Below are 15,322 nucleotides of genomic sequence, written 5' to 3' on the forward strand. Positions count from 1 at the left end.
TCCAAGGATGGCCCCATTCAGCCATCTTGTATGAGATGCCCATGAATCCTCACGTCTTGTGAATGCAACACCACCCACACAGACTGTGGGACAACCCCAAAACCTGGATTTCTGAAGACTCCTGGGCACAGGGCATCCCTTGATCTCCTAATGTGTTTCAGCATTTCCGAGGTCCAGATGCACATGAAGGCACAGAGCAAAAGACTACAGTGAAACCAGAACTGCCCAAATTCATTCTATGGCTGAAGCAAAAATCTGGATAACTCCTAAGCCCTCTGGAGTCCCCATCACAGGCTTCACCCCCAGGATGACACTAGTATTTCCACTTTCTAAGCAGGTGGCCTTATCACATACACAAAGCCAATGAGCCTTACCGTACAAAGCTTTTGCACTCGTCTTCGACGCCTGGTCCCTCTCGCTCTGAGAAAATGTTGGTGATCCATATCCACTGCAAGAGAAGGTGCATTGTTTGTGTGTGGTTTCCTTTGGCAAAAGGTCAGCTGACATACCTTATAAAGCTAATATGCATACAGAGATAATGTTTGCACTGAGTGCAGGAACTTGAAAACTCCTGGCTTCCATATTTCAAAACCATATTGACTGCAGACGTGATTGAAAGGAAACCAAGATGCCTACTGACACTTCAGAAAATAGATTTCTAAGAGGTGGAGATTTATTGCCCCGCACAGCTCTGCTTTCTCTATTCCCCAAGTGGCTAGCTAAAGAAAAATAAATTACGCAAAGCAATTTTTTAACGTGGAGCTATATTTATAACACCTACAGCCTCCCTGTCATCCATTCAAATCCCCCGCTCTCTGTATCTAGATTCTTTCATCCATTGTTTTTATTTAGATACCACCCTTTGTTCAAAATCCATGACTGGTTCATCAATAAATGTATAAAATACAAAACAACCAATACAAAAAAATCTGTTAACTTCAAAACAACAACAAGCAAGATAATGCCATCCAGAAATTCCAAAGGTTCGGTAACCCCATTAAACAACAACAAAATGAGGATTTTAAAAGCCCATGTGGTGATTACTTGTTATTTCATATATGCCAGTGTGCATTTGTGTGTGTTTCAGCTGAAGTGGTTGCATCAAGTGATTCTGTGCGGCTATTTTGAAAGCCAGCATGGTGGGGTGTCCTTGTGCAGGGAGGAAATCAATGAAATAAATGCTCACCTGTTATAATAAGCACACTGGTATCATTTTGCTGGTCACAGATAACAGAAATGTCTCATACAAATCGTTCTCTTCACAATCACCTGTTTTGCCACTGCTTTGCTTGAGGGAGCTCAACTTTGCAACCCCCTTATCTTCACAACAACCCTGTGAGGTAGGTTACAAGTTATTGTGACTTTTTATACAGGATCTGATTCTTACTATTCGTGTTTGATGTTTTATTATTGTTTTTATGTATGTTGGAAGCCACCCAGAGTGGCTGGGGCAACCCAACCAGATGGGCAGGGTAATTATTATTATTATTATTATTATTATTATTATTATGCTGACAGTGACTAGCCCAAGGTGAGCACCATGGCTGAGTGGAGATGTGGTCCTGGTCATTGCCCAGCAATCATAAGAAGAGCCTTGCTAGACCAGGTCAACAGCTCAACTAGCCCAGCATCTTGTTCTCACAGTGGCTAACCAGGTATTATGGGGAGCCTGAAAGCAGGACCTGAGCATCAGCACTCTCTCCACCTTCAATTCCCAGCCACTGGTATTCAGAGGCATCCTGCCTCCCCTGGACTAGAGGGAGACCACAGCCATCCTTGCTGGCAGCTACTACATCACACTGGCTCTGTTGCAGAATTACAGTGCCTGTACAGTGCCTGCAAAACCTGTTCTCCTTCATGGAGAGCATGTGTTGCGGTGGGGTCTAACAAGACATCCCACTGTTGCTGGGCGGGAAAAAGTAGTTGGCCACCTTCGTGATTGGGGTCCTCTTGTTGGGGAGAATTTGATGCTGCCATTTTGTGATTGATAGCCAAGAAGGCTTTTATTCCCTGCGTGCAGCGTTGAGCTTCCTCTTTTCGCTGTGTGCATTGGATCACCCGCCCACCTTCCCTATATTTAGGGTTGTTGAATTGACCTTGCTATGCCTGTCATGGGGTCATCTGCTTTTGGGACAGGGGACCGGGAGGAATTTTGTCCATTTGGCTGATTGGCTGGTGCCATTTGGTTTTTGCCTATTGCGTAGCAAAGCGTCACAACTTGTAAGGTTGCGGTTAGGCATTGGTTTTATGAATTGGTTGGTGGAGGGGCATGGATTGGCTGTGTCTGCCCCTCCAATGTTGCTGCTGCAAGGGTATTCCGTTAAAGGAATCCAGGGGCTCACCATGCTTTTGTCTGAACCCCTGTCAAGGGGCAAGAGCCCCTGGGAGCATTTGGGCAGAGGTGAGGGCATGGTACCCAGCTCCATCTTTCTCCCCAAAATGTTTTCCCTTTCTGACTTCACGGGCATGCGAATGTCAGTCTGTCCCCGTGCGGGGTCAGATAGTCGCAACCAATGCCTAAGCAACCAGTCACATTTTTTGTATTTTAATAAAGTTGTGACCAAAATTATGATAAAACCTTAAACAAAATTTCTGTGTGAATTGTTTTTTATTGGGGTGACTTGGGGACCTTGACCTGCAAAGGATTTTCCCATCTTCAAAATGGTTATAAAGGTGAGCAAGAGCTACTGGGAGCAGGATGGGTGGGGGTGAAGAGAAGAATTTAATCTTGACTACTAAATGGGAAGTGGCAAGGGTGTCTGAAGATGACCAGGACCTAAAAAGCATGTCCAAGGACTATTGGAATTTGTGACTCTTCTCCTTCGAGTGCTCAGGCAAACCATGCCGCAGACTGCTTTTGACAGTCCCTGCGTTCCAAAAGCAATTTGCAATATAATGTAGGGGGGAGACCAGCTGCTATTTGAGAAACTCAAGACCCCTTAGGACACACGGAAGTAAAGTCATGCCACTCCTTAGTTTTTGGTTTACATGTAGAAGCAGGAATTCACAATGTCACCTTTGACACAGGGCGCCTGTGCATTGGGTCTAACATATCAATATCTGAAAGCAAGCAAACAAGCACACATACGGAGGCTACAGAATGTTTTGCATGGTGCTATGGATTTCAGGAAACTCAAATTCACAGTTATTTACACTGTCAATTTCCAGCAGCAGGCTCCCAGATTTGGAAAGCTTCTCGTGGGATTTCCAACCCGTGATCCCAATTTAGTAAAGCCTATGGTTTGCAGTCAGCTAAATACATTTATAAATAGTTCTGATGTTACTTATTCCAGCCAAGGCCAAGCATCATTTATTTGAATAAACGGGCTTGTAAGCAGCTTGCAAGTTTGCCTTATGACTGGACTATCTAAGGCTCTCCCCTTGTATTTGCATGTGTATTTGTGTGTGCGTATTTTGAGAGCACAACTTGTGTGTGAATTAAATTTTATTGTTTACAGCTAATGCTCGTTGCAATGCGTGTGCGTGTGTGAAGAATATGGTATGTGCGAATATATATTTGCATGCGCATAACGTTGCTAGAGGGACGTGGGTGGCGCTGTGGGTTAAACCACAGAGCCTAGGACTTGCCGATCAGAAGGTCAGCGGTTCGAATCCCCGCGGCGGGGTGAGCTCCCGTTGCTCGGTCCCAGCTCCTGCCAACCTAGCAGTTCGAAAGTACGTCAAAGTGCAAGTAGATAAATAGGTACCGCTCTGGTGGGAAGGTAAACGGCGTTTCCATGTGCTGCTCTGGTTTCACCAGAAGCAGCTTAGTCATGCTGGCCACATGACCCGAAAGCTGTACGCCGGTTCCCTCGGCCAATAAAGCGAGATGAGCGCCGCAACCCCAGAGTCGGTCACGACTGGACCTAACGGTTAGGGGTCCCTTTACCCTTTACCTAACTTTGCTAGAGCATGCACACAAAGAGGCACACATCCCAGCTCAAAACCAGAATTGCAACCTAAGATTGCAGAGTCTTTTAAGAGACAACTTTCACCCCTTGCTTTTTCTAAAAAAAACCCCACAGACATAAATTATGCATGGCTTTGGCTTGAGCAAACAACATCTGATCTATTTATAAATCTATTTAGATTACCACAAATCACAGAATCTCCTTCTAGATGAGGGAGGAAATCCCATTAGTAGCTTTCCAAGGGTAGAAAGGTTGCCCCTGGCAATCAACAGCATGTAGCACTATCAGCTGCTACCCATTCAGTTGTACATAAACCAATAGGACAGCTGTTTCCAAAGGGAAATTTGTTTTCTGGCCCTAATAGAGATCAGTTAAGTTTAGAAGTCTGAAGAGCGACCTTCGTTAAAGTAAGGGTGGGGCTGAAAGCAGCCATACCTGAGCCTGGGCCTGGAGGGTGTGTCGTCTAACTCAGAGACCAGTTGCTACAACACAGAGGTAGAAGGTTAGGGCTGAAGGCAGAGAAACTGAAGAACAGCCTGTACTACTCTCCTGATGATGAAGTGAAGGTAGATGCCCAGGCTCCTACTATTTATGCTAGTCCTAACCAACTCAGTGGCTTGGTAGTAGCAGAATGCATGCACTGGATATGGAAAATCGCAGGTTCAGTCCCCATCAGCTCCATGTAGGACTGGGAATACTCCAGATCTAAAACCCTGGTGAGCCACTATCGGTCAGTGTGGACAATACCACTGTCGGAAGTAGGGTCAGCAACAAATCACACGTGAAGCCAACTCTTTATTAGCAGAAACAAAATCTGCTCAGGAGTGCCATTGCAGCTCTTCTCAGTAGGCCTTGCCCCATGGAGGTTGAAGGTCCCCACCTTCTCACAACTGCCTAAATCTCCTCCTCCCCCTGGTCTTTCCCAAGCAATCTGAGACTCGCTGTGCCTGACTTTGCTCCTCCCTCTTCATACCTCTTCTGGTTCTAGAGACAGGGTGGGGGGGAGCTGGTCACAGCAGGAGAGAGAGACTCCTGAGCTTCTTCACCAGCCTGACTCATCTCTGCTTCTTGGACTCTATCCTTTCCTGTTTCAGCTTTTGCTTCTGGACTTCTCCTCCTCCCAAAGCTTCTCCCTCTTCTCCCTCTGTCCATTCATCATTGCTCCACCACCAATTCCTGGGCTCTGATCCTTTGTCCCTTGAGGGTTCCCCAGCTGATTCCTCCCACCATTCCTCTGCGTCCAGTCAGTCCATGACAAGTGAGCTGTATGAACCAAGCAGCTTCCTATATCCCCAAATAATGAGTGAGTGCATAGAGCTTCTGTAGAGTCAAAATATTGGTTCTATCTATAACTGGGGTGGGGAGGCTGTGGCCCTATGGATGTCGCTGGACTATAACTCCCAGCACCTCTGACCATTGGGGGCTGATGGGAGTTGGAGTCCAACAACATCCAAAAGACCTATTATTATTATTATTATTATTATTATTATTACCCCGCCCATCTGGCTGGGTTTCCCCAGCCACCAAAGATTCCTCATCCTTGATCTATAATGTCCCCTGTTGTTGACTCCCCTCTTCAACAGCTATCCTAACCACCATTCTTTGCCTTCTCAGAGTCTTTAACTGCCTCTCCACAAAGACTCTTCATGACAGGACATCTGTGAAGTAGGAAAAGTAACCCCGGTCCTCTCAAGTCAAAAGACTGGATCCTAAAGACTGAGAGGTGATTCTTGAGGATGCCACTGGACCTCCACGGCCTGACAGGTGCAAATCTCTCTGAAATCTTGGGATAACTTCGGGAACAGCTTCCAAGACAAAGCAATGAGCTATCAGGAAAATAAATAAAAAATCCCAGGAATATTGAGTTCACCCACAGAAGTCTTGGTGCACGACCAGAGATTTATTGGGATCCCAGACGGCTTCAGAGACAATTGAAGCTGACTGCTATGGTTCTATTTACCATCAACATTGCAGTCTGCAGTCAAAATGTTGACACACATACCAACAAATTAACCTTGGCGGAGCTGGGTGATGGGTGCAGTTTGTTGACTGTAAATGTTCCTGCACAAGGCATGGATATGGCATGACAGAAGCTTATAAGATTACACATGGCATGGAGAGAGTAAAGCTTTTCCCCCTCTCTCTCCAGGGCATCCAATGAAGCTGCATGCTGGAAGATTTAGGATAGAAAAAAGAAAGTACTTCTTCACACGGTGCACAATTAAGACAATAGAACTCACTCCCACAAGAGGCAGTGATGGCCACCAACTTGGATGGCTTTCAAAGAGGATTAGACAAATTTGTGGAAGGGTAGGCTATTGGTGGCAACTAACTATATGACAACTAGGTTCTGCCTCCATAGATGGAGGAAGTGATGCTTCTGAACACCAGATACTGGAAACTGCAGCAGGGGAGAGTGTTGTTGTGCTAAGGCCCTGCCTGAGGATTTCCTACAAGCATCTGAGTGACCACTGCGAGAATTGGATGGTGGGTTAGATCAGCCATTGGCCTGTCCATCAGGCTCTTTTTATGTTCTTAAGACTGGGATAGGTACAGTTCTCTACGAGCTTCATCTAGGAACAATTGTACAAGGGTCCAACGTTCAAATTTGGACCTGGCTATCGGCCATTTGTGACCAAGTGAAGATGCCCGGGTGCAAGGATGGCGCCTGATGCCACCATGATCTGGAGGTGCATGCCTGGAGATCCCTGGATCTTGACTGTTTTCACACACCAGCAACGCATCCTAGATAATTCTATACGTTATATTCTAGCTGCACAATCAGAATGAATTTCAGGAACCCAAAACTCATATTGAAAAATTCAAGTTTTGAGCTGTCTGGCCCCAAAATGGCAACTAGGCATTCCGTTTGGGCTACTGTAACCCTGGATTAAGGAGCCATTTAGAGCCTAGCTTGTATATCTGAGTTTCTAGCCTGGCAAGGACCCTAGAGCTTTTGTTGCATCTAAGTCTGGGATACACAAGAAGCAACAAAAACACTTATTGAGATTCACATTATTGAGGTCTGATGTGAAAAAGGTATTCATGCCTCTGAAGGCTGGTACCCTCATTATATCCAAGCTCATGTGAAATTGATCTTATGTCTGAAATGACAATAGCTTCCAGGCTGCAAATGAAATGTTAAGTCTCAGAGGAGACCTTAGGGCTTCTTCTTCCTTTTATTTTATTTTCGATGAACTTGGGTGGCAGGGAGAGGTCATGTTGGTGGGATAATACTTACTTTACTTGAGAAGAGTAACTTCCATATGCACTTGGGTGGGTGTTTGAAATATGGCCATTCATTCTGATCAACACTCCCTCTGTGGAAACAGGAGAGAAAAAAGTCATTAGGGCAAACAGTACAATAATGTTAACATTTAAGAAAGACTGCAGAATATGCCAGTTATGACTAGCAATGGATGAAATCTGTCAATTTCGGTTCTCAAAGTTTTTTTTTCTTTTCTCAGTCTTAAATTAAATTCTCCATATTTCTGCAGCAAAGAGATTTTTAAAAATACTAAAATACTCATGAAGATTTGTCAGCTTTTAGAGTGAATTTCTCCAAATACATGCGGTTCAGTATGTAGTTTTGAGTAATGTACACAATCAATTTTCCTTAATATAATGCATTTGGTAAATTATTCTCTCTCTCTCTCTCTCTCTCTCTCTCTCTCACACACACACACACACACACACACACATGCTTGTATGTATACAGACACACAAAACCGCCTCTGAAACATATGCACATTTGGTTGGAAAACTGTGTCACAAATTTTGGAGGAGCGCAAAGTTCAAAGGGCAGCAATGTTTTGATTTATGTTTTGCTTCAGGAAGTACAAACTAGCTTAGTTCCCTTTAGAATCAAATTTCTCCTCCATCCCTAGTTAAAACAGTGGATGAAGACAGGTTACCTTTACATCATAAGCCTCCAAAAACAAAGAATGCTATTGTTACAAACATCTTCATCATCTAGCAACAACAACCTCAAAAAGTCCTGCACAAGGTTACCAATCAGTATCATCTGAGTAGATCTTTGGTTTGAAAGGAAACGATCTGTGCACCAGACCTAAGAATTGTGTACCGTATTTTTCGCTCTATAAGACGCACTTTTCCCCTCCTAAAAAGTAAGGGGAAATGTGTGTGCATCTTATGGATCGAATGCAGGTGGGAGGCTCTGCTCAGCGCTCCTCAGGGAAAAGCCCCCAAGAGCCGCACACACACTCCGTGCGCTCTTTAAAGGGAGCACAGCTCTTGGGGCAGCCTTAGCTGTGCGCAGCCTCTCCCGGGCAGGGGATAAAGGCTCCGCTTGCCCAGGAGAGGCTGCGCACGGCTATCCCATAAGCCAGGACAGCCAGCGGGATCACAGCGCAGCAACCCCGCTGGCTGTCCTGGCTTCTGGGATTCAGATTTTTTTTTTCTTGTTTTCCTCTTCCAAAAACTAGGTGCGCCTTATGGTCTGGTGCGTCTTATAGAGCGAAAAATACAGTACTTGCCCAGGAAGTTCCAGAGGCAACTGCTGCAGAATCCATTTCCTTGTGAGAACACACCAAAATCTTATGGAACTGTTCGCTCTTATCAGTTTTACAAACATACCAATCCAGCTTGTGGAAGCAGGCAAGCATGCAGACCATGCAGGAATTTAAAACAACATCAGCTCCCCAAAGCAAACAGCGCATCCCTCAAGGACCAGACCATCAGAACTCCTCCTTGCAAGCCTCTGCAAAGTCATATATCTCTGGCATCCCTTCGGCTTGAAGCACTGGAAATCTTCAAGCAGTTTCTTCCATTCTCCCAGTGCAAGTAAAGCATAAGAAGCCGCCTTATACCAACCAGATCAGATTATGGGGAACCTGTAGCCTTCCAGAGGCTCTTAGACTCCAACTCCCATCCCAAGTGACCATTAGCCATGCTAGCTAGAGCCGGTGGGGGCTGAAGTTTTGGATCACCATTTCTCCATATCTTGGTTTTTTCCCAAAAAAAATTATTGATTTTCCAAATTTATAACAAACATCAAAAACAAACAAACATAAATCCTAACTATAATAATTCCACTTTTGTTAACATTGTTAGGTGACTTCCTCGAATCCCCCTGGCTGAGTTTCTATGTATATCATTGTAACAGTTTTCCAAAACTAAAATTTGCTTAATCAACTAACATTTTTCTTTCTTTTCATTTTAACTTTAGATATATTATTCTATAACTTCACATAGTTAAATCCTAAGCCAATCTGGTACTTGCAAGTGTTTCTATTTGAGTTATCTTAGCATATTTAGCTAAATAGTCTTTAAATTTCATCCATTCCTCCTGGTTCTCCTCCTCCTTCTGGTCGCAGACTCTTCCGGTCAGGTCGGCTAGCTTCCTAAAGCCCATCATCTTCATCTGCCATTCCTCCACTGTTGGTACTTCTTGTGATACCATTTCTCCATATCTGCACTAGAATGTAAACACTGCAGCTGCTGGTACCAGGCAAAGGAAAGCTTTGCACTTGCTGAAGTTTAACAGACACTGCCCTTGACCCTAGTTTATGGACACTGCATTAAAATGAAGCCCATTGTCAAAATACCGTTACTTTCTCCATAAATCACTATACATTGGATTTTCCAAGACCTTGTTTGCTCAGCGTGGTGCTCTTCTGCATTTTCGAGGCAGATCCATTTAATCTACTGCAGGATTGCAGAAGATGATCATTTGGGTCCCCTTCTAGTTCTGCAACTCTAATATATTATTCCTGAGTACAAACAAGATTTGCCACTTTTTGTATAGGTATTCAAGAACAAGTGTTTCAGGCTCTCCCCAGGTTTTTCAAGGGGTGCTGGGAAATCACACCAAAGTCACAGCCAAATCTCTTCGGAAAGCCAGAAGCAACTGTGGCCAACCTCAGTCAAGTGTCGCGGAGCAGGAGTCCTGTACCTGCCCACATACAAACACCTTATTTATAAAGCATATGTTTTGGGAAAGTGGCATGATTTTTTTGCCATTCAGTCTATAATCACATTTCTATGACCAGTTGACATATTGCAGTTTAAAGTATTCCTTGCAGGGCACTTAAAATTTAGCACCTTGCTCGTAGGCCTTTCGTCTCTCTAAGTTGCTGGGCTGATCATCTTTCTGTTAATTAGCTGTTAGAATTTTGTAGAGCTGTATGAATAATGAATAATCTGGAGTTTGAATGAACAAAGCTGTTTTGTTTGTATGAGGAATCTAGAGTGTAGGCAAAGTAAACCCCGGGGGCCGAATCTGGCCCAATCGCCTTCTAAATCCGGCCCACGGACAGTCCGAGAGTCAGTGTGTTTTTACATGAGTAGAATGTGTCCTTTTATTTAAAATTCATCTCTGGGTTATTTGTGGGGCATAGGAATTCATTCATTCCCCCCCCCCCAAAAAAAAATATAGTCCGGCTGCCCACAAGGTCTGAGTGGACTGGGCCCCCTGCTGAAAAAGTTTGCTGACCCCTGGTTTGGCGTGAGGAGGGTTTTTTAAGCCTCTCCAACAATTAGGAGTGAAAGTTCTGCATTGACATACCCTTCTGCCCTCCTCGCTGGCAGACGCCCTCCATCACGGTGCACAGATTGCACCAGATCTTAAAAGAAGCATACACAAATGCTTTCATTGGGATCCTTTTTAGGAATTTGTATAGTGCCTGGCAGAACACTGGGCGAGAGACCCCATTCAAGCAAGCAAATAAGGCAGCATTTATTAACTGGTCAACGCAAACATCAGCAGTGTAACTGACAGCACAAATGGAAACTTTGCCCTACACAACGCCCTACTGTATTTTATTCACTCCAACCACAGGCTCTTTAAGACCCTGGATTGAATTTTTCAGAGGTAATGCCAATTCACTATCCTCTTTGAATTCAATGTTATCACCCATCTTCGTTTGAGACTCTGTCCTGCCATGTGATGCCCCAAATCTTACTGACACAGTCTGCGTGGAAAGTGTTGAGGCATTGCTTTTGGCGGTTGTAAGTTGCCCGCAACTCACTTCCACAAAGCAGTGTGCGCAGCACGCAAGCCTGGTAGATGTTAAATAGTGGAAAAGATGGACGAAGGACACAGCTCTGTTGGATTCACAGCTCTTTATTGCAGCAGTTAGAACTGCTCCTGGAATCAGATGACTGCAACCTAGCTGGCTGCTTTATATAATACTAAGTAACTCGAAACAGTAACAACTCACAACTAGTTAACCAATCAGGAGCGACGGTTTTCGATCCTTCATTTACATACTGGTGGCCCTGAGTGAGAACTGCCACTGATATTAATACATAACAGTAGATCTTCCTCTTGGTATTGGACATTAGCACCACGTTCTCCCAAACCATTTTGGAGAAGCGAACTGTTGCAGTAGCTGCCTTGCCAATACCCTTGTCCAGCTCAGCATCAATGGAGAGATTTTTGGTTGTGGTGGAGCCCAGGCAGACAAAACTGCCTCAAGTGCTGACCCAGGATGTTAGTTTTCATCAGGCTGACGAAGGCAAAAGTGGGTGGAGCGATGGATAAGTCAGAGGTTTAAACACACACATCTGTCCAACAAGTACTCTCCACCCAAGCAGGGAAGAGGCATCAGCTCAGATCAAAGGCACATCCCTCAGGAAAAGCACCCATGCTGGGGAGAGCCTAGGGAGAGTCCTAGGGGCTGAATTTGACCCCCAGGACCGAGCACCGCATGCACAAACCCTGTGTTAGGTTGTGGGTGAACATATCAGATGACACAGCAATTCTTCAAACAGCTCTTGTTTATTCACAGGTCAGAACAGAACTGAACTGAAGGTTCGGCCAGCCTGCTTATATAGAGCTCCACTACAACGCAACAGTAACACTTTCTGTAACTACCCAATCACTGAATGTCACTTTCAATCCCTTATTTGCATATGTGGACCTGAGTGAAAACTATCTACTGTATCCCCCTGCTGGCCCAGGGTGAGAACTTCAGTACATAACACCCTGTGTGCATTAAGAAGACAGATGTAGATTATAGATCTAAATGGTGAGATATGAGCACCCAAAAAGCTAAGGACAGGGCTGATACTTACAAGGCCTGCAACATTCTGAGAAAGAATTTAGCAAGGTCATATACCTTGTGTAAGTTGGTACAATTATGTCAGTTAATAGCAGTCTTTTTGTGTTGTCAGTGCAGCTGAGCAGGAGGTCTGTTCTGTTCTGCTGCCGTCTGCCTCAGAGTTAGTCAGAGTCTGTGAGAGTCTTTTAGTCTTAGGGCTAAATCTATGTAATACACTAGTAACATAAGTAATACCTGCCAGCCTCGTATATGCACATTTAATCTAATAAGTGCGAGGACACTGTGTGAAAAAGTTACTGCTATTTAAACTTCAAAGAAGCACCTTGCACATTTTTTATAGGAGGGAAAAGGGAACAAACATAAGCATTAAACGATCCACTCTGTAACTTTTGCTTCAGCTTTCTGTTAATGGGAATTAAATATAATTGCCAAAAAACTAACGTTTATTAAGTTTCGCAAGTGTGAAACAGGAAAGATAACATCCAGCTCATTTGTTCTTCCTAACTAAAATCTAAATCCTACATAAATGCGTAAGGAGGAAACAGGAGAAATATGCATGACATGGGCTCCCTTCAAAAAGAGCCAAGAATTACAGGTCTGTAATTCTATTATTCCTTCCATAAAGCAAACTACACAAGACATCAGTACATTTCCGAGCACAATTCAAAATGTTGGTGCTGACCTTTAAAGCCCTAAACAGCCTTGGCCCAGTATACCTGAAGGAGCGTCTCCACCCCCATAGTTCAGCCCAGACACTAAGGTCCAGCTCCGAGAGGCTTCTGGCGGTTCCCTCATTGCAAGAAGTGAGGTTACAGGGAACCAGACAGAGGGCCTTCTTGGTAGTGGCACCCACTCCCATCAGATGTCAAGGAAATAAACAACTATCTGATTTTAGAAGACATCTGAAGGCAGCCCTGTTTAGGGAAGCTTTTTAATGTGCGACATTTTAATGTATTCTTAATCTTTGTTGGAAGCCGCCCAGAGTGGCTGGGGAAACCCAGCCAGATGGGCGGGGTACAAATAATAAATTATTATTATTATTATTATTATTATTATTATTATTATTATTAATCATGTAGTTACCAATTGCATGTTATAGGAGGGGCCCAATCTGGGTTGGAACCAGGGAGGGGGCAGCATGGGGCTGTTACCCTTTGGATTCCACCATAGTCCTGATCTGAATCGGAGCTGTGGCCCTTGTTATTTGAAGGGGGGCAAAGCTCCTCTATTTAAGCTTTTCTTCAAAATATGCACACAATCTCTCAGTCAGAACACCATCGTGAATGAGCAGCTGCTGCCACGGATTGTTTTAATATCAAACTGAGCCAAAACTCAGCAAAGTTTACCCTCTGTTTAACCTGGCTGAAATGTACGAGGCATTGAACTGTGTGGTATTGTTCTGTAAATAGCTCCACGCATCACGAGGATCCGTAAAACGGAAGGTGCTGCTCTGAACTTCAGGACAGCAAAGAGGACAGCCATGCGATTGCCAGAAACATGGATCAATTATGAATCGATCACCTCTGCAGTAATCTCCGATATTTTTTCATGTATCCTCTGCGAACAGCTAGGATTACCATCCTAGAAAGGAGGAGGGAGGAATGCCACCTCCTAAAGGAGGAAATGAGGAAGACCCCATTTGCGCTATAGGTTTAAAACAGTATCATTCCAGTTTAAACACTCACATCTACTCCCAAAGAATCTTGGGAACTGTAGATTGTTATGAGCGCTGAGGAGCCTCCCTACAATTATCAGAACCCTGGAGACACTACAAATCCCAAGATTGTTTGGGGGGAGCCATGACGGCTTAAAGTGGTATGATACCGCTTTAAATGCGTAATATTAATAAAATGCAGATTTGGCCCAACACAAAGGTGTTTCCAGTGCCCCCACTCCGGTGCAGGGTGAAATAACAGAACTGGTTCCAGTTTCTGGAAGTTTCTGATTTGGAACAATAAAATATTTATGCATCTTCCATTTTTAAAATCCTGGCTCGTTCAGTGCCACAAGGTTATACTACCTCTGTGTAGTAAAAAAAAATGTGTGTCCTTGAATGCTCCTCGGACAGGTAACATGACCCTTTTTAAAATTCAGGAAGCCCTGAGCAAGCCAGCAACTTGTGGTCAAAGGCAGCGTCTTCCTGCTCGCAGCTTCGCTTTCCAGCACTTCACGTTCTTCTGAGGTGAAACTGCCCTTGAAGTTTTGTTTGTTGTTTAAATCCACTGGTTTCTGCAAGGAACTGCAGGTAATAACAAGGCCCAGGAAAAGCTATGGGGGGAATCTTTCAGCTGCTTTCCAAATTGAGTGGTGCATTTGTTCACAACGCCCAGGAAAGCCAAAGCTGGTTTGCAAAAAGAAAAGCCCATAATAATTAGTGCTGTCTGGTTAAAGCACTTTTATTAAAAATTGCCACTTAGCAACTGACCAACTACATTTAAATATCTCTGCATGTAACCAGGAAGTGCTAAGTAACTTGCAATGAAGGGATATCTGCTACTTATTGTTGCAGAGAGACAGATAAGAGATCCTCCCTAACATTATCTCTCATTCCTTATTACTAATGGCACAGAAGCAACTTAGCCCTACCAATTAATCAACTAACAATTACTTGATTAATTTGTTACCTGATGATTGATTGTGTTATAATACTTATGGGGTATTCCAGAGCCCGTATAGAGTCCTTCAGTAGGTTCTCTATTGGTAGGAGAAAGTAACAGAGGCCAACCAGAGTATATTGAGAAGCAAAGTAGCTAGTAAGCCTGATCTTTATTCAGGGAACTGTTGAGGAAGGGTCCCCACTCACCACATGTTGGAAGGAGGAGGAACTCAGAACAATGGTGTGAAAGCCCTTATATTGACTTTTGAAACTGCCCACCCTGTAGCTCAAGACCCCCCCCAAAAAAAATCATACATACATCACAGAAGGAGACGGTCTACAGCATAAATCCTGTCTACCAGGATACCTGATAATGGTCACTGATTGTATTACCTGGGCAGTCTGGCCATTCTTTTGTGATGGTTAATACTTTAGTTCCTGAGTCCAGGTCACAGGCTCACCCTATTCCTACACAAATACGCCCTTAAGACAGGATTTGCAAGCAAAAAGATAACGGGAAGGCTTTTCCCATTTGCCTCCCCTACTGCAGAGGAATATTTGAGATCATTGAGAGAGTCAAAATGGCTTCAGGATTGCTCTCCCATCCTATTTCATACGCATGGTCCATATATTTAGATATGTGTGCATTTATGAATATTTATTCTATACCTGAGACCTTAAAATTCTTATAACAATGGCAAGCCCAGTAATAATTGCAGGTAGCAAGACTTGGGTACCCTGTGTAAGACTTCACCTCCATCCACATGCACTCATATGAGTAGGCCCAGTTC

The 15,322-nt window shown here is 44.1% G+C and overlaps 1 protein-coding gene across 2 annotated transcripts in view; it reads right to left on the reverse strand.

The window, feature by feature from the left end:
* EPS8 (epidermal growth factor receptor pathway substrate 8) overlaps positions 1-15,322 on the reverse strand; it is a 154,211-nt gene that overhangs the window by 60,760 nt on the left and 78,129 nt on the right. For both annotated transcript variants that reach the window (XM_053404998.1, XM_053404997.1), the window contains exons 2-3: positions 7,153-7,231; positions 375-448 (exon numbers count right to left, since the gene is read on the reverse strand). In XM_053404998.1, the coding sequence (XP_053260973.1) occupies positions 375-448; positions 7,153-7,214 (136 nt within the window). In that variant the 5' untranslated portion in view covers positions 7,215-7,231. The remainder of the gene's footprint in view (positions 1-374; positions 449-7,152; positions 7,232-15,322) is intronic.

The sequence above is a fragment of the Podarcis raffonei genome, chromosome 10, assembly GCF_027172205.1.
Source record: "Podarcis raffonei isolate rPodRaf1 chromosome 10, rPodRaf1.pri, whole genome shotgun sequence".
Taxonomy (NCBI): Eukaryota; Metazoa; Chordata; class Lepidosauria; order Squamata; family Lacertidae; genus Podarcis; species Podarcis raffonei.